General features: G+C 42.5%; 1 protein-coding gene across 3 annotated transcripts in view; it reads right to left on the reverse strand.

Moving 5' to 3' along the window:
- PLEKHB2 (pleckstrin homology domain containing B2) overlaps positions 1 to 22,661 on the reverse strand; it is a 40,932-nt gene that overhangs the window by 15,747 nt on the left and 2,524 nt on the right. For 2 of the 3 annotated variants that reach the window (XM_069464959.1, XM_069464943.1), the window contains exons 2-6: positions 11,879 to 11,923; positions 7,593 to 7,745; positions 6,916 to 7,018; positions 2,177 to 2,216; positions 562 to 651 (exon numbers count right to left, since the gene is read on the reverse strand). In XM_069464959.1, the coding sequence (XP_069321060.1) occupies positions 562 to 651; positions 2,177 to 2,216; positions 6,916 to 7,018; positions 7,593 to 7,745; positions 11,879 to 11,915 (423 nt within the window). In that variant the 5' untranslated portion in view covers positions 11,916 to 11,923. Of the gene's footprint in view, positions 1 to 561; positions 652 to 2,176; positions 2,217 to 6,915; positions 7,019 to 7,592; positions 7,746 to 11,878; positions 11,924 to 22,661 lie in introns of those variants that run through there. The other variant, XM_069464968.1, reaches the window with a different exon arrangement.

Below are 22,661 nucleotides of genomic sequence, written 5' to 3' on the forward strand. Positions count from 1 at the left end.
CTGGGAAACCAGGTGAAAAGTACATGAGACTGACCATACCATCTTTGTAACTTCTTAAGAATTTATAATTATTTCACAATTAAAAGTTAACAAAAAAGGAGGGTACACCACAAGACAGAGACTGACCTATGTACCAGTGGACAGTCGGCATCCTGAGGACAGGGGACACCCCAGGTATTTGACATATGATTTAAGGTTACTTTTTTCCAAAATAAAAATACCATTCTTTCCTGATTATAATAATTCAAATAATTCATTACATATAAACTATAAGTCATCAAAATCTCATTACCCAAAACAATTATCATTAACACGATTCATTTTTAGGTCTACTTTAAAAAACAAAATGTACTGAACATAAATAAAAATACAAAGTAGCTGCTTTATTTCAAGAAAGCAAAAGGCAATAAGGAATAATCTGTTTAAAGAAGAAAAGGTTTAGAGTACATTTCTAGTATCTCTAATATTGACTCAAGGTTTAAAAAAGAAAAAACAAAAACAACCAGGACAGCAGCAGAGAGAACTCAAGCGTCGCTCACATGGATACTCAGGTGTCCCTACCTCAGGGGTTGGTGTGGCATACGCCGTGTACGGAGGAGGGGAAGAAACCACAGCTGTCTCGTCAGTCATGACTGCGGAGCCCACATACGCCTGTGTGAGAGAGGAGAGACGATGAGAGCAAGGGAGCCGCCAAGCACCTACATGCGCAATGATGCTGTGCACATATCCCTTTTATTTAGCAAATATAAGTTTAAAGGACAAAAAGTCACAGCTCTCTGAGAAGTAGGAAAAATTCCTGTTACGATCTACAGTGGGGGCCAGCCCCATTCTGGTGTCCTCTGCACGCAGTAGCAAGGTGGTCCTTGCTCAGCCCCCACCAGTAGAGCTCTCACAGCCCAGCAAGGCCTACAGGTGCTCCACTGTTACCCAACACCACTCTCAACAATCTTTCTGTTCACAAATGAAAACACTGCAATCTGAAATGTAGCAGAGATATGTTCCATACAGTCTGTTTTTTATATTTAAAAAATTCACTACAGTAGTCCCCAGTGGAAAAGAAACACATGTGAGCTCTTAAAAAAAAAAAAAAAAAATCCATACAGGTAGGGCATGGTGGCTCCCACCTGTAATCCTAGCACTTTGGGAGGCCAAGGAGGGAGGATCACTTGAGGTCAGGAGTTCAAGACCAGCCTGAGCAAACATAGTGAGACCCCATCTCTAAAAAAAAAAAAAAAAAAATAGAAAAAAAATTAGCCAGGCATCATGGTGCGTGCCTGTAGCACCAGCTAGTTGGGAGGCTGAGGCAGGAAGATCACCTGAGTCTAGGAAATTTGAGGTTGCAGTGAACTATGATGATTCCACTGTCCTCTAGCCCATACAACAGAGTAAGACCCTGTCTCCAAAAAAATAAAAATCCATACAAAGAATCATTTTGGGATCTTGCCTCTAACTACATGGATCATTAATACTAATTTTACCCAAAGAAGATTTTCGTGAAAGAAAAGGTAACTGAAGACATAGAGCAAGCTTAGGAGGAAGAAATGTCTTAGCCTAACAAGAGGAAACACTGACATTAGGATATTAAGCTATTTTACTTTCTTTTGCCACATGCACAAACTCTTTTGTAAGCTTGATCCACTTTTTTCTTTCCTTCCTACAGAGATAAAGGAGAAAATAAAGTCCCATTTGAAGAATGAAAACAGTGATCAGAGGTAATCCTGCCTTGATCTCTGACAGATAAAAGACGGCATTACTTACGGGGCTCTACGAATGGAGTTCACTATCTCAGTGACCTCCTAAGGCCACAAACAGGATGAGAGACAAGTACAAGTCCAGAAATGTTTGTTTCACAAAGCTGAGATCCTATGCATAAAAGGACCCTGTGGTTCTTTTGGAGCCTTCACTGCATACCACAGCAAAATTCAAAGTGTTGCAAAGCTTTGAGAAATACAAACATTTCTGGAAAACAACACTGGAATGAGCACGTCTGTGTGAGGAGGGCTCCTCCTGCCAAAACGTTTAGCTCACTGTCAGCAAAAGGTGCCCTGCCCAGCTCATTCGTGAGGGGATGGCCAAGAAACCCGTCTCTTCCCCAGCTCCCTTCCCCAACCTCCTATTCTCCAACTGTTACAAGACCACGTGAAAACATTACTGATGATCACCATTAGCAACTTACTGTGTTTGTCCTGGAATCCTGGAGTGTAAATTTCCAGGCCCTGGGGAAAAGAAATAGAAAAGGGTACATTGTTTGAGGCACTCTAACATTTCAATGATTCTCAAACCAAGGTTGGCATCAGAATTCCTGAAAAGACTTGGTTAAGAACAAGTCTTTGGGCTTTGCCCCAGGACCCACCCCACCAACTCACTTGAGACATGCCTTAGGAATATATATTTTTAAAAATTACATCTATAGTAGACATATAAAACTTAAAACATAATCTTTTCTAAATGTGAAATGTACTATAACTTGCTTTGTCAGTTCATGGCAAACACACAGATCTACTACCGCCCTTCCTTTTTTTTTTGAAACAGGATCTCACTCACTCTGCTGCCCAGGCTGCAGTGGAGTGGTGTCATCATAGCTCACTACAGCCTTAAACTCTGGCCTCAAGTGATTCTCCTGCCTCAGCCTCCTGAGTAGCTAGGACTACAGGTGCATGCCACCACGCCCAGCTGATTTTTCTATTTTTTAAAGAAAAGAGGTCTCACTATGTTGCTCAGGCTGGTCTTGAACTCCTGGCCTCAAGTGATTCTCTTGCCTCGGTCTCCCAAAGTGTTGGGATTACAGGTGTGAGCCACTGTTCCAAGCCTACTTTCTTGGTTTGTTTGTTTGTTTGTTTTTGATGGACTACATAATGTCCCACAGTATTAGATTGTCAGCAATTTTTTGCCATTAAAAAGAATGCTGTTACTAACATCCTTATTACCCTTGCATGCTATGTAAACATTTTTATAGGACAAATTCCAAAGAGTAAAACTGCCAGGTCAAAGGATATAATTTATTTCATTGGGTACTGCCAAATGGCCCTGCAAAGAGTCTAACAGTCTCTAACGCCTACTAACTTCCTCCTAAATGGTCACAAAAACCAGTTATCTGTACCTCAAATCTCACAAGTTTTCTAAATTGATAGGCAAAAAGTAGTCTCTTGTGCACTCCTTCCCTCCCTCATCTCCCACTTTTCTTACTGACCCTATCCCTCTTCTCATCTTTATCAATTCCTTTTATGTTTTATTCTCATTTTACTACTAATATCTCCTTGAGTTGAAAGATTAGTTCATTTATTTTCAAATGTTCTGGTTTTCTAATGAATTCAGTTAAGTTCCAAAATTCTATGCAGTGATGTTGTCACTCACTTTGCTAATGGGTATCATATATTGGACTATTCATATACCATATAAGGATTTTATTGTCATTTCAGGTCTAGTATGGCCTTTAGTCTGCAAATTCCATTCTATTATTAATGTCAGAACATTTTACTTGCACTGAATTTCCAAACATCTCTTTTTGGGTTCTATACTTTCCGGACATCGATAAGCTTTCTCAACTCTTTTAGTCTTTGTAACATAGCTCTGATCCTTTCTCCAAATTCTTTCATCTTTTTCCCCAGCTTTCACTAAGTATCTCCAGTCTCTTCCCCATGCCAGTGACTCACTTTTCAGTTGGGGTTGCATGCCAGGGAAGGCCGTTTACATTGCATTATAATGTGAACGGTACCCCCTTCATGGTGACAAGCCTTCTAGGCTACAGAGACATCAAAGGGTACAAAAGAAACATAACTCCCTGTCTTCCCTGTCCTCACACAGCAGTGTATATTCTAATGAAGAGAGAAGACAAACAAAATAAATAGTTGATGAATGGTGAGTGTGTATGGAGTGGTAATATAATTTTAAATATGGTGTATGGTGGCTGGGAAAGCATTCTTGAAAAATCTGCTTTCTGTTCCTTAGGTTTTATTTTCTTCCAGACTAGCAGTTTTTTCCTCAGGCTTGCATTTTCCTCTTCTTATTTTCCCTTTATAGTAATATTTGAATAGTTGCCAATGTTTAATATGGGAAGTATTATCTAACTTCTATTTGCTCTGATACGGTATGAGTTATTTCTCCTTGACACCCTTCTTACCTCATCTGGTATCAACCAGTAGCTCCACCCCACTCCACCTCAGCAACAGTCTGATGACTCGGTGTTACCCTCAGTCACTGTCCTGTAATCCAAGGGCATGGGGTAGGAGAGGAGGAAATTTATTCTGGGACTAAGTCCTTTCTGAAAAATCTGGGTCCTACACTCTCTTCTGAGCACATTTCTTTGAATGTCCCCAGCTGGGGTGCACTTCACCAGCCAGAGATTTAGCCAACTCCTGTGCACTTCAATGCCTCCCAGTGCCCTGGAATGATAGGCCCTGGTTGAGCCTTCCAGCCTCTGCTGAGGTACCAAGGAAGTCATATTCAAGGGTTTTTCCTCAGTTTTTCTAAAAAGCATCTTACTCTCTTAATCAGCATCACTCTAGGTGGCAGGGTAGTAGTAAAAATATGCAAGATTCAATTAACTCATCTTGTTAGTGTTTCTGAGATTTGGGATGGGGTTAAGAACAGCGCTACATCTCAGCAGAATCATCTCCTTCTTTCTTCGGCTGTTTGTAGTTTTTGCTTAAAGTCAACCTTCTTTCTTTAGCTGTTGTCACTGAAATGTTTTCCCCTTCATTTCACTAAGTAGTTAGGGAAGATGGTATGATTCATTTCACCATCTTTACTCAGAGTTCTCTATTATGGGTTGAATTGTATCTCCCTGAAAAGATAGAAGTCCTAGTCCCCAGTACCTATGAATGTGACCATATTTGGAAATAGGGTCTTTGCAGATGATACCAGATTAAGATAAGGTCATACTAAATTAAGGTGGGTCCCTAACCCAGTATAACTGGTGGCCTCCCTAAGAGAGGAATTTGGACACGGACACGAAGGAAGAAGGCCGTGTGACACAGGCAGAGACTGGAGGGATGCAGTGCCAGCCAAGAACACCATGGATTACTGCCACCCCCAGAAGCTAAGATGAGACAGGGAAGGATTCCACCCAGAGTTTCCGAGGGAGCACAGCCCTGCTAACAGGGCTCAGACTTCCGGCCTCCAGACACATATATAAACCTCTAACTTCCCACCTAGGTTAAGAACTGACCCACTCGTTCATTCTTCTAAGACAAACAAGGCCAGTCCTTCAGCATATTTCTACCTCTTCTCCCTCTTCTACAAGAAAATCTCCCACGTTTTGTTAAAATACTCTAAAATTCTAGATCTAGATATTTTTTTCCATTATTACTTAAAAAAACAAAAAAAAAACATTTCATCCATCTGACATCTCAGGCCACAGCAGAGCAGGAGTAAAGGACAAAGGGCTCTGGAGACAAAGGTTCAAACCCTGAGTCTAGTCTACCTGCTCTAAGTACCTCAGGAAACACGGCAGGTGGAATAGCAGCCTCAAAGATGTTCATAGTCCAAACCCCAGAACTTCTGAATATGTTACCTTATATGGCAAAAGGGACTCTGTAGCTAGAATTAAGGTTAAGGACCTTGAGATGGGGAGATTGTCCTGGAACATCCAGGAAGGCCAAACTAGTTACAAGTCCTTAAAAGCATAAAACCTTTCCTGGCCACAAAGAACCAAAGACAGCAGGGTGAGAAGACCCAGCCCACTCTTGCTGGCTTTGAGGATGGACAAAGGGGTCATGGAATGCAGAAGGAGTGCAGAGGGCCTCTAGCAGTTGGAAAAGCCAAGGAAACGGATTCTCCCCTAGAGCCTCCAGAAGGAACATGGCGCTGTAGATCCCTTGCGACCAGTGAGATTTGTGGTGGACTTCTAACTTCCAGAAATGTAATAAACTTACATTGTTTGAAGCCACTAAGCTTGTGGTTATTACAGGATCATTAAAAACTAATACCGAAGTTACTGAATCTCTCTATGCCACAAGTTCTTAAAACAAGAAAAATAGCACCCACCTTATAAGACACAGGGGGATCACATGACATCTGTAAATCAGCTAGCTCAATATGTTACTTTAAATTATTAAACAGTAATAACAGAGCTCCAGTTTATAGGAGTAGCAAATGAGCTTGACATGTGGTCATTTTTTCATCAGTCTTTAGGAAAGCCCCACTTCTTCCAGAATGTGCCATTTAAGATTCGCTGATATGAATCAGAAGAGTGTAAAAAAGAAGCTACTTCTGGGATTTAAAATAAACCCTAGAGTTTGGCATGGAATAATGCTCACATGGAGGATGAGCATGGATGTGAATGTGGGCCAGGCACCGACAAAATGGTCTGTGGGATTTTGTGAAAATGTCATGTATGTTTGAATATTTCAGTAACCTGTCAGTGAATTCTCACACCATCCAGAGTTAACCCACCGAAGTGGTACAAAGTAGACAGAAAAACCCATTCTTCTCCCCAGGTTTTATTCAGTCAGTGTTTTCAAGATTCTGATCCAACACCAATGCCAAAATTAACAGGCTGAGGATTAATAAAGTTGGGTTTTCCCCATCCCTTCCTCAGAGACGGCAGATGGAGTAACAACCACCAAAGAAAGGAAAAAGCAGAAGGTGGGTGCTTTTTAAAAAGACATTTACAAAAAAAGAACCAGATTTAAGAAACCATTCAACTATGCCCATTACCCAGCATGACTCTCATAAGGAAAACAGAGAGCACAAAGAGACTATTACTGTCCGCCTCACGGGCCCTGCCCGGGCAGTCCCAGAGAGGCAGAACCCAGAATCAGGAAAAGCCCTGTTACGTGTCTCTCACACATGCACTGAGGCCCTTATTCTGCTGCCTGAAGGAAAACTCCACTCCCGTTCTTTTCCCTTCCTGGTAATTGGAAGTTACAACAGAAAATATGGTTTAAATTAAACACATAAGAAACCAAAACTTACAAACAATCATCTGTGCTTTCTGCACAAAGACTGATAGTTTTCCCATCTCGGCACACAATCTGCAGCATACAGTCTTTTGACTTCCCATCTGGAGGCTGAATATCTATAAAAAATAAGCAGAATAAAGGACTTTTTTCCAGGATTTCTTCTTACACATTCTAAGACCTAACAGCTCAGATAAGCAAAGGACTAGAAAATAAACCAAGTACTACATCCAAGAAAGAACCCTTGGCATGACCAAGAAGGCAGAAAGAGCACAGCTCAGCTGACTGGCAAGACTAGCTGCCAAGAAGATTTCCACAAAATTTATTCCTTTAAAATGAATATAAGGAATAACTCCAGAGAACCACATCATGGATTTTAAGAAACTGGAGTCGCCATCAAACAGATCCCAGTTTCATATGATCTAGGCTGGCCCCATCCTTCTTGAGATTCCCAGCACTCAGGTTCCCTCTGCATAAGAGAGGAAGGAACATGGGCTGGTGGGTATTATGCAGAGGGGGAAATGCATTTGCTCCAACCATTTGAGCCTGGAGCCCCACTGTGGTTGCGCCTCCCAGACAGAGCCCTTCTTCAGTCTGTTAAGGAAAGCAGAGCAGGGAAAAGGATCCAGCTTCCACCAAGGATGGGGACACAGGGGGCAGATGACAGATACTGGCTAAGGCAAGCCAGCTTACCACGACATTCGTGCCCCACGCGGATGTTGATGCAGTCCACTGGCATGTGGACCTTATCCTCGATACTCTGCCGAGTCTGGTCATCGTAATAGATCAGATGACCATCTAACCACAGGTCAAACCAATTCTTCTTCCAGCGCTTCAAAATAGTACCTGAAAAAAAATGGGAAAGGTTAGGGTTTTTTCTCTCAATTCCATCTTTTAAGAGACAGGGTCTTGCTGTGTTGCCCATTCTGGAGTGCAATGACTATTCACAGGCCGAGGATAAATAAAGCCCAACTTTATAGTGCACTGCAGCCTCAAACAATCCTTCCCCCTCAGTCTTGTTGAGTAGCAGGGACTACAGGTGAGTAGCTGGCACTACAAGTGTGCACCACAGCACCTGGCTGAGAGGTTGGCTTTGAGCCAAAAGAGCAAGGACTTTGACCTCTCATTCACAGCAGAAACAAAACTTTCCCCTGGCCACCACCTAAGCATACCTGCATAGAATTACCCAAAGTAGTCCATCCAAAAGGAAGTGAAAGTAAACCACGATGGCCTGACCACCAACGCCACACCCAGCACACACCACAAATACTGTGAAGGCAGCAAACTGAGAAGCCTCAAAACTTTTTTTTTTTTTTTTTTTTGAGACAGTGTCTCGCTCTGTGGCCTGGGCAAGAGTACAGTGGTGTCAGTCTAGCTCATAGCAACCTCAAACTCCTAGGGTCAAGCGATCCTCCTGCCTCAGCCTCCCGAGTAGCTGGGACTACAAGCACACACCACCATGCCCAGGTCATTTTAAAAATTTTTTCTGGAGACAGAGTCTCACTATGTTGCTCAGGCTGGTCTTGAACTCCTGGCCTCAAGCAATCCTTCCACCTCAGCCTCCCAAAGTGCTAGGATTACAGGCATGAGCCACCATGCCCAGCCTATTTTTCAAGTTAGGTTTTTAAAAAACACCTTGCTCTTCAGCAAATGAAATATGTCTAACATTTAATTCCTCATATAGAACCAAACTTTAAACTTTTTAAACTTTCTAGACTTTCCCAGTGTCTAAATTTGCTAAATTTATCAGAAAATGCTGGACTTGGCCATGGTTTACGCCTATAATCCTAGCACTCTGGGAGGGAGGCCAAGGCCGGTGGATTGCTTTGAGTGCAGGAGTTTGAGACCAGCCTGAGCAAGAACAAGACCCCGTCTCTACTAAAAATAGAAAACAATTAGCCGGGCAACTAAAAATTGAAACAAAAAATTAGCCAGGCATGGTGGCTCATGCCTGCAGTCCCAGCTACTTGGGAGGCTGAGGCATGAGGATTGCTTGACCTTAGGAGTTTGAGGTTGCTGTGAGCTAGGTTGACGCCACGGCACTCTAGTCTAGGTGACACAGTGAGACTCTGTCTCAAAAAAATAAAAAACTAAAGAAAATGCTGGACTGTAAAGTCTCTATATGCAATAAAAATACGACCTTCCTCTCTTAGAAAAATATTAAATTCTTCTTTTTTCTTAAGAGCTTTCACCTATACTCTTTCCTAACATTTCCCCTCATAGGAAGCCCAGTGTGGGAGGGGTCGCCCTTCCTGATGCAGGTGCAGAGACAGACTCAGACACTAGGCAAATGAGCACAGCAGGACACTGGACCCAGGCCCAGGGCCCCAACTCCTACCCTGTGCACACCCGTTTCTGTTAGTTTGAGAGAATCCATCCCTTCATTTGTAATCTTGGATCAGGCATTTAACTTTATAAAGCTGTAATTTCCTTGTCTGCCAGAAGGGAAAACCCCTGCAGTAGAATAAGAGGCCAGGTTAGCTCCAGGTCACCCTGCACCTTCTGTTCCTGCACATCCTATCCTGTTCTTGGCCAACATGCACAAACCCCATTCCACGTACTTCCCTTTACGCTCCCATGCCTGCTACTGGTGTCAACCAAGTATGGGACATTCAGCCTTCCTAACAGTGTCAGGCACCCTCCTCACCTGAAGGGGCAGCCCCAGCACTTGCCCAAACTGATCCATAGGTGACATCCAGCATCCATTTGCTTGGCAGCACCTGAGCTGTACACAAACTCCCAAACAGCCACACACAGACAGGTGGAATCACCAGGTCAGGGAGTTCTGCCCAAGTATCTCACCCACCAACAAAGTCCTGGCTGCAGTGTCCCAAATCAGGCCGTCCTCCAGAAGCCAAATCCAGGGTCTCAACGGTCTATGTGGCAATGGCAGGAAAAGGAACCCTGGAGACTACGCTGCCTACATATAACCACAGCTCTGCAACCCGGTGAAATGTTAATACATCTCACCTCACTTTGTTTTATTGGGATTAGTACTTCTGTTTTCAGCAAACAAAGAAAATCAACCCACACATCCGTATATGGGGTTACGGAATAAGTCTTCTGAATACACACTTCTGAAACAACCAGGGACCAGGTCACTGCAAAGGTCTATGCCACTTATTTAAAGGACATCTACTGTATGAGCATTGCTACGCTAGGCGCTGATGGGAAGCACAAGCTTGGTGTTCACTATGTTGACGGAACATTCATATCGAGTTGTGGTGGGGAAGGAAAGCCCGCCCTCCAACAAGGGTGTGGTAGAGCCCAAGGAGAAAACCAGAGGACATCTGAAGGACCAGCAAAGGAGGGCACATCCCCTTGTCCCATGACCATGGGGAGGACAGGGACCACAAAACCCAAGACAAAGAAACTTATACAAACAATGGGGCTAGACTCCAACATGCCAGGACTCTCTTTGTAAAGCCACCATGGCAACAGTGCTGTCTATTCAAGACCACTGGGCTGTCACAGACCTTGAGGACACACCCAGAAAGAGAATGGCAACCCGGTCCAAGTCTCAATCCTAACCCCCTTCAGTGTCAGCTGAGGAAGAGCCCAGGTCTAGAACTAGGCACAGACAGACAGGGTGAAGGCCCGTCTCTGGGTAGATATAATGTCAGTGTTGGAATCAGACAGTCCTGAGTTTGAATGGAGGTTTAACACCCATAGTTTACACTTAGACAAGCTGCCTAATCTCACTGAATCTCGATTTCTTCAACTGGAAATAATACCACCTATCTCACAGAGCCGTTGGGAGAATTAAGAATATATATATAAAATCTTTATAACAGGAACACAAACAAGCTTCATAAATAATAGTTTTTATAAACCATCCAAAGTATGCAGTTGATTCTTCACTGCTATACTCGACTTTAGCTAACTTCTGAAGGTATCTCTCAAACATAAATTCATGTCTCTGACCAATAAACAGTATGTGATCAGTTTTTCACTAAATACTATAATAGTCACTTTTCCCTTAACTGTTCTTTTTGAAGGTCAGAGCAATTATCTGCTTACTCCTTCTTTAATAAATAGAGCTGGTTCTTCTTGGTTTTTTTTTTGAGACAGAGTCTCACTTTGTTGCCCAGGCTAGAGTGAGTGCCGTGGCGTCAGCTTAGCTCACAGCAACCTCAGACTCCTCGGCTTAAGCGATCCTACTGCCTCAGCCTCCCGAGTAGCTGGGACTACAGGCATGCGCCACTATGCCTGGCTAATTTTTCTATATATATTTTTAGTTGTCCATATAATTTCTTTCTATTTTTAGTAGAGACGGGGTCTCGCTCTTGCTCAGGCTGGTCTCGAACTCCTGACCTTGAGCGATCCACCCGCCTCGGCCTCCCAGAGTGCTAGGATTACAGGCGTGAGCCACCACGCCCGGCCTTAAAACACACTATGATCCCAGTAGGAGTGGCAGCCTCAGAGACAAGCAGACAGTGTACGAAAGATAGGCCCACAGACATAAGCCTAGGAAAGCAGATCTCAATCCCAGGAATAAAGAAAGAATTGAGTCCTTTTGGAGACACGAAAGTTCTGGTTTTAAATAAGCTCACTCCCTCAGTTCAAATCTTCATCCACATAATTATAAAGACTCCAGTATTTTAGAATCTAAGTCACTGTTGAATCCCCCGATGAGACAGGCAAAGAGACCAGAGCCTCCATGCCAACATATCAGCTGGGCGTGATTAGATTCAGGCAGTCTCAGGCCAGCCATGAGTAATAAAGCAACTAGTGAGGAAAGAGAAATCGGCAAGGGCCGAATCATTTCCTGGTTTCTGTCCACTCGGCAACCAAGGCGGAGCTCCGTGCGTGCAGCTAGACAGTTCACCAAGCTCTAAAAACTTCCAAGAGGAAATTTAGGGCAACAACATTGATCATAAGATTTTACTACTTGTTTTTAAAGGTGACCTGTTTTAGCAAACAGAAATAAAGATGTGCCCTAAAGCAATGCTGGTCGCAGGCCCGGGTCCCGTACTCACTCTGTCGCAGCAACCATCCACTCTTCACAAATGCCATCTCTTCACCTACAAGACAAGAACAGGCAGGTTCAAAATCACACCCAGAAAGAGAACTGCCCGTCTGGTCTAAGTCTCAATCCTAATCCCCTTCAGTGTCAGCTGAGGAAGGGCCCAAAGCCATTTCACCTTGACGGCCACCTGGCATTTACCCAATACCTCTTCAGTGGGGTCCATGCCACCCCCTCGCCCCACACTCTAGGCTTCAGCCTCACCACCCTGCCCACCACACTGAGTCTAAGTCTGGTCAACAAACATGAAGCAGCCCTAGGGACACTAAGATTTAGCTCAGTCAAGGACCGGGGCCTTCTCAAAGCATGCCAGTGTCCTGAAGCTTCTGGGGCCCACTGCCGCAGCCTTACACCTGCCACACCCAGTGGGAGTCTGCATGGCCCCACTCCCGTGCTCCCGTGCTCCCGTGCTCCCGTGCTCCCGTGCTCCCGTGCTCCCGTGCTCCCGTGCTGCGCTGGGAGCAGCTGGCAGAGTCGCCAGGTCAGGGCAGAAAACCAGAAGTCAATGAGAAAAAGGCTGATAAATTTAACTCCATAAAAATAAAAATCTTCTGTATGGAAAAAAGCCAAAAAGAACAGTGACAAATTAGAAAAAACATTTACAACATATGGTGGCAATGAGCCTATCTCCTTCACTTACAAAGCTCACATATATCATAAAGAAAAGGCAATCATTTGGTGGTTCACAGAAAAAGAAACATAAATGGCCAACAAACTCCTAAGATACTCAGTTCCTCTCTCAATTCAACAGATAAAAATCAAAATGTGAGGCCGGGTGCTGTGGCTCACGCCTGTAATCCTAGCACTCTGGGAGGCCGAGGCGGGTGGATCATTTGAGCTCAGGAGTTCGAGACCAGCCTGAGCAAGAGCGAGACCCCATCTCTACTAAAAGTAGAAGGAAATTATATGGACAACTAAAAATATATAGAAAAAATTAGGCTGGCATGTTGGTGGATGCCTGTAGTGCCAGCTACTTGGGAGGCTGAGGCAGAAGGATTGCCTGAGCCCAGGAGTTTGAGGTTGCTGTGAGCTAGGCTGACACCACGGCACTCTAGCCCGGGCAACAGAGTGAGACTCTGTCTCAAAAAAAAAAAATCAAAATAAGAAGTTAATAATTTTATCTATCAGATGGGCACAAATGAAATGGGCACAAACGAAAAACTCCGTGACATGAGCAGCAAGGAGAAAGCGTGACAGTAAGAAAGAAATGGTTGCAACCTTACTGAAGGGGAATTTCACAAAACCTACCAAAACTTTCAAAGTTCAGATGCTTTCACCTGGCAATATCACCATTACTAAGAATGTGCCTTCCTAACATCTGTGCAGAGATTCACCAACATATGTGTAGAAAGATATTCCCTGTAACGTTGTTTATACCTCAAAAACAAGCCACAGCCAACGTGCCACACAGCAAAAGCCTGCTGAGCAAGCACCCCACACGCGACGGCCACCACGCAGACTTAGAAGAACGAGAAAGAGCAGCAGCACACGCACCAACACCTGCAGCTGTCTGATGGAAGGAGGCCCAGAACCTGTGAACCGTGTGCATCTCCAGGGAGCAGAATGAAGTGATGCTGTACGTGTGGCAGAGCAGAGGGTGACAGTCCTCTTACAGCTTCCGGTATTGTTTGAATTAGTTGTAATAATTTTCATGCATTACTTTCATTTCATCTTTGAAATCAACAGACATTATTTGGAAGCTGAGATTATGGGCCACTTTTATTTTCTACTTTAGCTTTTTTCAGTATTTCTTTAAGGCATCCAGACAGTGTAGAGAGTTAGCAAAACGAAGCAGAAGCCCAAGTGGGCCCCTCAGAAGAGTAAATGCTTCTCCCTCGGGTACCTCTTTCCCCAGGTCTAAGCATGGCTGAACTCCCTGTTCTCCAAACCCCTAGAAAAGGAGCTCCGCAAGCCTCCGTTGTCCTACACTCCAGCATCCTACACTTCAGCATCTCTTAAAAATCATGCACTTTTTGAAGGTTCTTGTAATTTTTGCCAATTTATGCTGACTGTCCTCACCAAGAAAAAAAATAAGTTCTTCGTTTTTCCCCAATCTTTCTCTCCCACATTTAGGTTCTTGAACATACAATCCCTGGCAAATGAAAGCCAGAAAGCCAGTCTCTTCCTCTCTCCCAGCAGATGTGAAGAGCGAAGCACACCTTCTGACCATGAGGGACCAGCCCGAGGCAGCCCTAGAGACAGCAGAGCTCACCCTGCTGAGCCACCGACTCAACTAACCCCCAAACCCAACCCAACCCAAGGCTCTCTGCTAAGCAAAATGACAGGTTTATCACTTAAGCTAGGCTGAATTTGGTTTCCTGCAACTTACAGCCAAAAATATCCTAAAACAATCATTTATTTCCAAAAAGATTTGAGGCAGAGAAATAATACCATCATATTTTCATTCCACAAATATTCTCAGAGCGCCTAATGTGTGCCCAACCTTGTCCCAGACACGAAGGATGCAGCAGTGATCAAGCCAAAGTGCTGCTTTCCGGTCACGTGAAACTTAAAAATTAAAAATACAGGTTGGAATGTCACAGACAGCATCACAGCACTGCAGTGGTGTTGCCACTCCAGAACACAGGGCTGGCAGAGCAGAGCACACACCCATTCATGCCACAGCCTGGACGCCTAAACTACAGCTTCCCATGTCCACGACATGAATTCTCAGTCTGCATTTCATACAGAAAAAAGATCTGGGAATAGGCTAAAAATTACTTGGAAAGATAATGGGAGCTAGTTACAATATAAACATAAAACTGGACTGAAACGTTGCCATACAACTTTGTCGGTACCTTATGAGCCCAGTGAATAATATAAAAATATGGAACAGAAAGACATCTTCTGAACTTCTGTGGTGAATTTCTTTAAATCTCCAATGGTTCTTAATACTAATTTAGCTACATTTGCTACCATTCTTAATAGTCAAAATGTCAGACCAGTGTAATATTGAGATTAAGAACAACTTCCCTTATTCAAAGGCTTTTAATAATCTGAACCCAACAATCATACATGCCTGTAAGATTAACATACCGCCACTAACACCCATTAAGATAAAGAGTTAAAAGAGAGTTTTAAGCCAGGTACAGTGGCTCATGCCTGTAATTCCCAGAACTTTGGGAGGCCAAGGCAGAAGGACCACTTGAGTCCAGGAGTTCAAGACAAGCGTGGGCAACATGGTCAGGTCCTGTCTCTATAAAAAATTAGCCAGGCATGGTGGTGTGCATCTACAGTCCCAGCTATGTAGGAGGCGGAGGTGGGAGGACTGCTTGAGCCCAGGAGTTTGAGGTCACAGTGAGCTATAATCACATCACTTCACCCGAGTCTGGGAACAGAGTGATACCCTGTCTCTAAAAGAATTTTTAAATTAAAATTTAAAAAAAAAAAGAAAGTTTTAGGTAAAGCCTTAAGGACCTAGAGATTTTCTAGTATATCTGATTATTATCTACTAATTATATGGGTCAACATCTGAATTGCCAGATATTGTGCCTGTGTGTTTTCTGGTGTTTCCCTGGGGCGAAACTGGTTTTCCTTTACTTTTCACGAAGTTGGGTCTCAAAGAATGACAAGAAGGAGAAACTGGACAGCAGACTTAGAAATCAATTCTAGGCCACTTGAGTCAAGATTCGAAAAGGAAAAAATATGACATATACATACAATGGAATATTACATAGCCATAAAAAAGAATGAAATCCTGTCATTTGCAATAACATGGATGGAACTGCAAAAGACTATATTAAGTGAAATAAGCCAAGCACAGAAAGACAAATCTTGCATGCTCTCACTCATGTGGGAGCTAAATATCAAAAACGACTGATCTCATGGAGACAGAAAGTAGAATTATGGTTACCAGAGGATGGGAGGGGGGGCAGGGACAGGGGTACAAACTGGGGATGGTTAACAGGTGCAAAAATATAGTTAGACATAACAAACAATATTTCATAGCACAACAAAGCGACTATAATCAATAATGTTAGGGTATACTTTAAAATAACTAAAAGAGTGGAATTGGAATGTTCCTAACACAAAGAAATGATAAATGTCTGAGGTGATGGACTCCCATTACCCTGATTTAATTAATTCACACTGTATGCCCGTATCAAAACATCACATGTACCCTATAAATACATACAACTATTACATACCCATAATTAAAAATAAAAAACTTCTTAAAAAAAAATCAGCCTGAGCAAGAGTGAGACCCTATCTCTATAGATAATAGAAAAATTAGCTGGGCACGGTGATGGTCACCTGTAGCCCCAGCTACTCAGGAGGCTGAGGCAGGAGGATAGCTTGAGCCCAGGAGTTCGAAGTTGCAGCGAGCTGTGATGAGGCCACTGCACTCCAGCCTGGGTGACAGAGCGAGACTCTGTCTCAAAAAAAGAAAAGGAAAGAAAAGAAAAAATTAGAAACTTCTATATCTAGAGGACATTAAAAACATATCTTTAGTGTGCCTGTATGAAACAGTTTAAAACAATTAGAGAAAAGGAAAATCAGATTACAAGACAGAACAGAACTTTAAACTTGAATTAGCAACAGAAAGGCACAATTCTTTGAAAGAGGGTAATTGTTCTGCTGACTCAAGTAACTTATCTTGTATCATCTGTCTGCTTTTAGTCTTATGTAGAACAAGCTCATGTATCTCCCAATGCCAGAGATTTTTATCTCTAACACCAGTTTCCTCTAAAAGGAGCCAGCATTCCTTAAAAATGAGCTGGTTACAATTTAGGGGCAGGCTACCTCAAGATGTCTCTAAGATGTCTTATTGTCAAAAAGCAAAGATACTTTTGAGAGTGCCTTTAGAAAGGATAAGAAGCCAACCAGCTGAAGAAAGGGCATCTAATGGCCAAATTGTGATGTGAGTGTCAAATTCAAAGTAATAATTACAGTTCATTAAAAACAAGGCTGAAAGGTAGCCTCAGTATGAAACCGTTAAAACAAGATACACTGCTGTACAATGTGTTAGAGAAAAAACATGCCTTACAAAGTGGGTTCAATTTTAGACAATTGAGGGCAGGGGGATGGGTTTTAAAAAGTTGAAACACTTTGGTAATCCCCTCATTGGATAATTCAAATACTTGTATTAATAATAAGGGATATTTGTAGCACTTACTAAGATGTCAGGATTTCCTTTTAAGACAAAAAGACTAGACTTACGAGTTGAGGGTTCAAGCGTACTGAAATCTGAGTAGCAGGGAAGACTGTAGGAACAGGCTTCAAGCCAGCCTAAACTTAAGCTGCTAGGGAGAAATGATTCGTGGAAACTGTGGATTCACACACCAAGGAATAGTTTGGTCACCTGCACTTGCTGGGCAGGCACTTACATGCCGGTCTCCAGAAAAGCCAGAAGAAACCACCTTGTGGGATCTTCACCCAGATCAGACAGTATGGTCAGCCACAGGGATTCTTCCAGGGGCACTGAGGCTGGGGCACTCACCCACGTGGCAGAGACAGAAGGGGGCAGCCACCTGAGGCAGATCCCCTGAGGAAGCTCTGCACTTGGCCCCAATAGACAAAGCGCAGAGAAATGAGATACCAAACTTAGAAGAGGAACTAACTTATTAGGTGAAAGTCTTAAACTCCCAGTCCTCTTCCTTTATTCACCTCCCAGACTCTAGCTCTGAGCAAGGGGCACAGTCCAAGGGGAAAGTCTCACTGATAGTGACAATTGGGGTTTCTTTAATTAAAAAGTCAGGCTGGGCGCGGTGGCTCACGCCTGTAATCCTGGCACCTTGGGAGGCCGAGGAGGAAGGATTGTTTGAGCTCAGGAGTTCGAGATCAGCCTGAGCAAGAGCGAGATCCTGTCTCTACTAAAAATAGAAAAAATTAGCTGGGTGTGGTGGTGCCTGTAGTCCTAGCTACTCGGGAGGCTGAGGCAGGAGGATCGCTTGAGCCCAGGAGTTTGAGGTTGCTGTGAGCTAAACTGATGCCACGGCACTCACTCTAGGGGCAACAGAGTCTGTCTCAGAAAAAAAAAAAAAAAGTCAGTCTTTGCTTCATACTCTACAGGGAAGCTCACCAGATGATAAACGTTAAATAAACACACAGACTTTCAATCAGCTTTTTAATACTTCTCTCTTAAATAGGAATACATAGCAAGCACTGGTGTGTGAGAGGAAAAAACAAATTTTCATCTACTCTCACACTACAACAACACACAAGACTTCTGTGACCGAATGTGAGGGAGTTTCTCCCCACACACCAGGCAAGCAATCAGCTCTGCAGTGGACATCAGTTAGGTGTCTCCAGTTCGATTTGAAACCATCCATCTACCTGGAGATGGCATCAGATCCCGCAGATTGAGGGCTCAGTCCTCCAAAATGCCCCACCTTCAGACATAAGTCACAAGTTTCCGCTGCTGAAACTTCTGACTGCTTCAAGATAGTGAGACAGAAAAGTAGCTCAAGCAGTCTGAAAAATAAAGAGTTTACCAGGCCTAGAAAGGCATTCTATGTCTTTTTCTTCCCTTCCCTGTAGTTTCCAGACAAGGTCATAAATTACCTAAAGTATTACCACAAGTCACACAATGTGACCCTCATCCATTCTCATGTCCCTGGAATTTTATGATACAAAGAACAACGTACAGCCAATCAGTACTTTATGTCAACTTAGGAACTGCCCCTTCAGTTTTCCTTTAAAAATCCACTCGTAACTGCTGCTAGTGGAAGCATTTATTCAGGGCAACTTGAATCTGTCTCTCCAGGTTGCAGTTCTCAAATCTGGCCCAAATAAACTCTCTATGTACATTAATTTTTGCCTCAGTTTTTTTTCTTTAGGTCAACATTAAGGTTCCCACAACCCTCCCTTTTAGGTTTGATTCAGTTGCTAGACCAGCTCATGGAACTCAGGGAAACACTTAGGCTTATCAGTTTATTATAAAGGATATCATTAGTAACAAGATACATAACAAGGATATAGATGAAGAAATGCACAGGGCAAGGCATGGAGGAAGGAGTGTCCTCCAGGAATCTCCCCACGTTCAGCTACCCCAGAAGCTCTCCAAAGCTTGTCCTTCATCATACAGACATGATTGTGTTGACCTGAAGAAAGAAACTGAGGTAAAATTAAGATAGAGAGTTTACTTGGGCCAAGGTTGAGGACAGCTGCTCAGGACACAGTTTCAAGTTGCCTTGGGGAATGCTCCATTCTGCCTTTGTTACAAGGTTTTGAAAAGCAAAAGGGGACAAGAAGTGGGCTGACACAAAGCTGTCTGACACAAATTCTCAGTTTCCAGAAATAACACTGATTAGTAATTGGCTATCTACTGCTTAACTATGGGGTACAACTTATGGTGCCCAACGTATAGCATTTTATGATAATTTGGCATCAGCCTAGCAAGTGCCTTCAAGAGGTAATTATCTAGCTCAAGGGGGGAAGTGAGACTTAACTGCTCTCACATTTCAATGCCTCTCTGGTCCTTATAATCAAAGGGGGCTTACATTCCTCAGATAAAAAGTTTTCTTTCTCAATTGATTAAACCACTAGCCGCTGGTCATCAACTCAACCTTCAGCCTCTCCCCTGCCAAGGTTGGGGAGAGGGGCTGAACCCTCTACTCCATCCTTGGGCTTTCAGGTGACCGGCCCCCCTCCTGAAGGGGGCCTGCCAGCCATCAATGAGTTATTAGCATACAAAAAGATATCACTTTGAAGATTCTAAGGATTTTAGCAGACCTATGACAGAAAACCAGGTCAGGGATGAAGAACAAATATGTATTTCACAACATCACAATCAGACATTTGAGGAAAGCTGAGACCATGAAAGATAGAGATTAAAGAAAATAAGATTAAAAAAAAAAAAAACCTCACAGGAATCAGACAATACTTTTATCATCAGAGAAATGATACATGATGTTGTATTCAAAACACAAAACAAAATGTTCTAAAATAGGAATACTCAAGAGCTCTCAGTCAAAAATGATAACCAAAATTAAAAATTCAATAGAAGAGTTGAAAAGATGGAGAGGGAGAAAACATCTCTGAAATAAAGAAGGGGAAAAAAGGCCAAGATATGGGGAAAAAAAAATTAGTGGATGAGCCTAGGATATAAAATATTCTGCTTATGGAAGAGTTTCATAGATAAACCACAGAGAAAAGAGTGCATAAAAAACACTATAAAAACATTTCCTAGAACATTTCTAGACTCAAAAGCTCCAATGAACATCCAGCAGGAAGAATTTTAAAAGATCCTTAAGGTAGACGACAGATGACTGTGAAATTTTAGAGCACTAGGGACAAAGAAGAGAACCTAACAACTTACCAAAGGAGAAAAGAGGTCACTTGCATAAAGGATCTGTAGTGAGGCATAGGACATCTGGAGCAACGCCTTCAAAATGCTGAGAGAAAATTATTTCCAAGCCAGAATTCCATACCCAAGTCAAATTATTAATCATGTAGATAAATAAAGACTTTTACACATGTGCTCAAAGTCTTAAGATTTACCTTCCATGTACTCTGTTTCCAGAACCTAGTGAACATGTTTCATCAAAATAGAAGAAATCGGCCGGGCATGGTGGCTCATGCCTGTAATCCTGGCACTTGGGAGGCCGAGGCAGGTGGATTGTTTAAGTTCCAGGGTTCGAGACCAGCTTGAGCAAGAGTAAGACCCCATCTCTACTAAAAATAGAAAGAAATTATCTGGCCAACTAAAAATATGTATAGAAAAAATTAGCCAGGCATGGTGGTGCATGCCTGTAGTCCCAGCTACTTGGGAGGCTGAGGCAGGAGGATCGCTTGAGCCCAGGAGTTTGAGGTTGCTGTGAGCTAGGCTGACGCCACGGCACTCTAGCCAGGGCAAAAGAGCGAGACTCGGTCTCCAAAAAAAAAAAAAAATAGAAGAAACCAAGAGGAACTAGGGGTCCATTCGATAAGGAACCAAGAGAAAGAAAATTCCCAGAAAGACAGCTGTGCCGCAAGCCTGGAAAAAATACCAGTTCAGACTAGAGTAGGACAGAACACTGAGGGGAGGGTACATTATCTAAAGGTTTTTGACTATCTGGTAGATTGGATTGAAGAATGTTTTACAGCAGCAGAAGTCTTATATGAAGGGAAGTGGAAAGATCACACCTAAACCAATTTTATCATATCCATAAAATATAAAAGTAAATACTAAAAAAAGTAGCTAAGAAAGGTGAAAATGGTTGTCTCTAGTTAAAGAGGGTAGGCAAAGGACCGATATTTTTTATTTTAAGGTTTAAAGTACTGTTTGGCTTTTCAATCTATGTACATGTATTATTTTGATAAATGTAAATATGTAAGCAAAATTGAAATTATGTTCAAACATACCAAAATAAAAAAAAAAACCTAGATGAAATCCAGCTACTTGAACCTTCCGACAGTTCTTCACTTTTGTCTTTAAATTGGGGGGAGGAACTGAGAGAGTATCTTTAGCAACCAAAAATCATAAAGTATGATTTTGTTCATATACTTTTAAAAATCCATAAAGCCTAATGTTTATGCATATAGGCTTTGGAGTCAAAAGACTTGTGCTCAACTCCTGACTCAATCAGTTATGAATTACCTTGGGCAGATTATTTACCTTTTTTAAGCCTTAGTTTTCTTATCTATAAAATGAGAATCCCCCACCTATAAGATGTTTGGAAAATGGGGTGAGATAATATATGTTTGGCCTGGTACCTGACAGGCACTAAAATTCAATACATGGTGTGAACTAAAATAAAATTTTAAGGCTCATCCCCCCAACCGGCAGACTGAATGGACCCCCTTGTGGCCAAAGGAATATCCTGAAACTAAATTGCCCACCACAAGGAAGGGGGTCAGACATGCCTCATCGTGATCCCCTCCCTTCTTGGGGACATCCTTAGTAACCCATTAACAGGCCTAAGGGTATTCAAGTGAAGCCTGTAGGTCCTCAATTTACACAACAAATGTAGGTCCTCTGGCTTAATCTCTGATTAAGAGCTTCTTAAAACATTCCAAGCCTCTAGACAAAGCTTCATGTCTTTAACCAATTACAAATCAAAGAATTTTTAAACCAACCTATAACCTGTAAGCCCCCCCCCCCCCAGATGGCCCACCTTTTCGGGCCAAACCAATGTATGCCTCCCACATATTGATTTATGACTTTACCAGTAACCCGTCTCCCTGAAATGTATAAAACCAAACTGTAGCCCAGCCACAGGGAGACAGGGAGTCCACTTGCTCAAGGTTTCTTGGGCATGGCTCCGGGTCATGGTCCTCCAATTTGGCTCCGGGTAAATCTCTTTAAAATTATTTTACAGAGTTTGGCTTTTTTTCCATTAACAATGGTATCCACTTCCACAGTAATTATTACTACCACTACTATTATTAATACTTATTCACTATCTCCCTGACCAAAATTTGCCAAAAACATTCTAAAGAAACAAGGACATCAGGCTGCTTCTCAAATGGCTTAGAAGACTTAAGAAGTTAAAATGCCCTTGAGGATCAAAATTTGAACATTCCCTAGAGGGGAAAAAGAACAAAAATAAAAAAAATAAACCAGAATACATAATCAAACTAGTCTCTGACTTTACCTTAGTGTGCTGAATTCCACACCACTCTATAACTTATTTCAACACTTCACTATTTACATCTGCAAAATAACATCACTTCCATCCAAATAAAACCTACAGAAAGTATTAAAATATAAACCATATTCAACAATTCAAATTATTTTAAATTCAAGTCATTTTAAAAGCATTGACTCCAAACAGACAAGTTAACAGATGGAAGGAAAACACTGCCTTTAGAAT

Source organism: Eulemur rufifrons, chromosome 1 (assembly GCF_041146395.1).
Source record: "Eulemur rufifrons isolate Redbay chromosome 1, OSU_ERuf_1, whole genome shotgun sequence".
Classification (NCBI taxonomy): domain Eukaryota; kingdom Metazoa; phylum Chordata; class Mammalia; order Primates; family Lemuridae; genus Eulemur; species Eulemur rufifrons.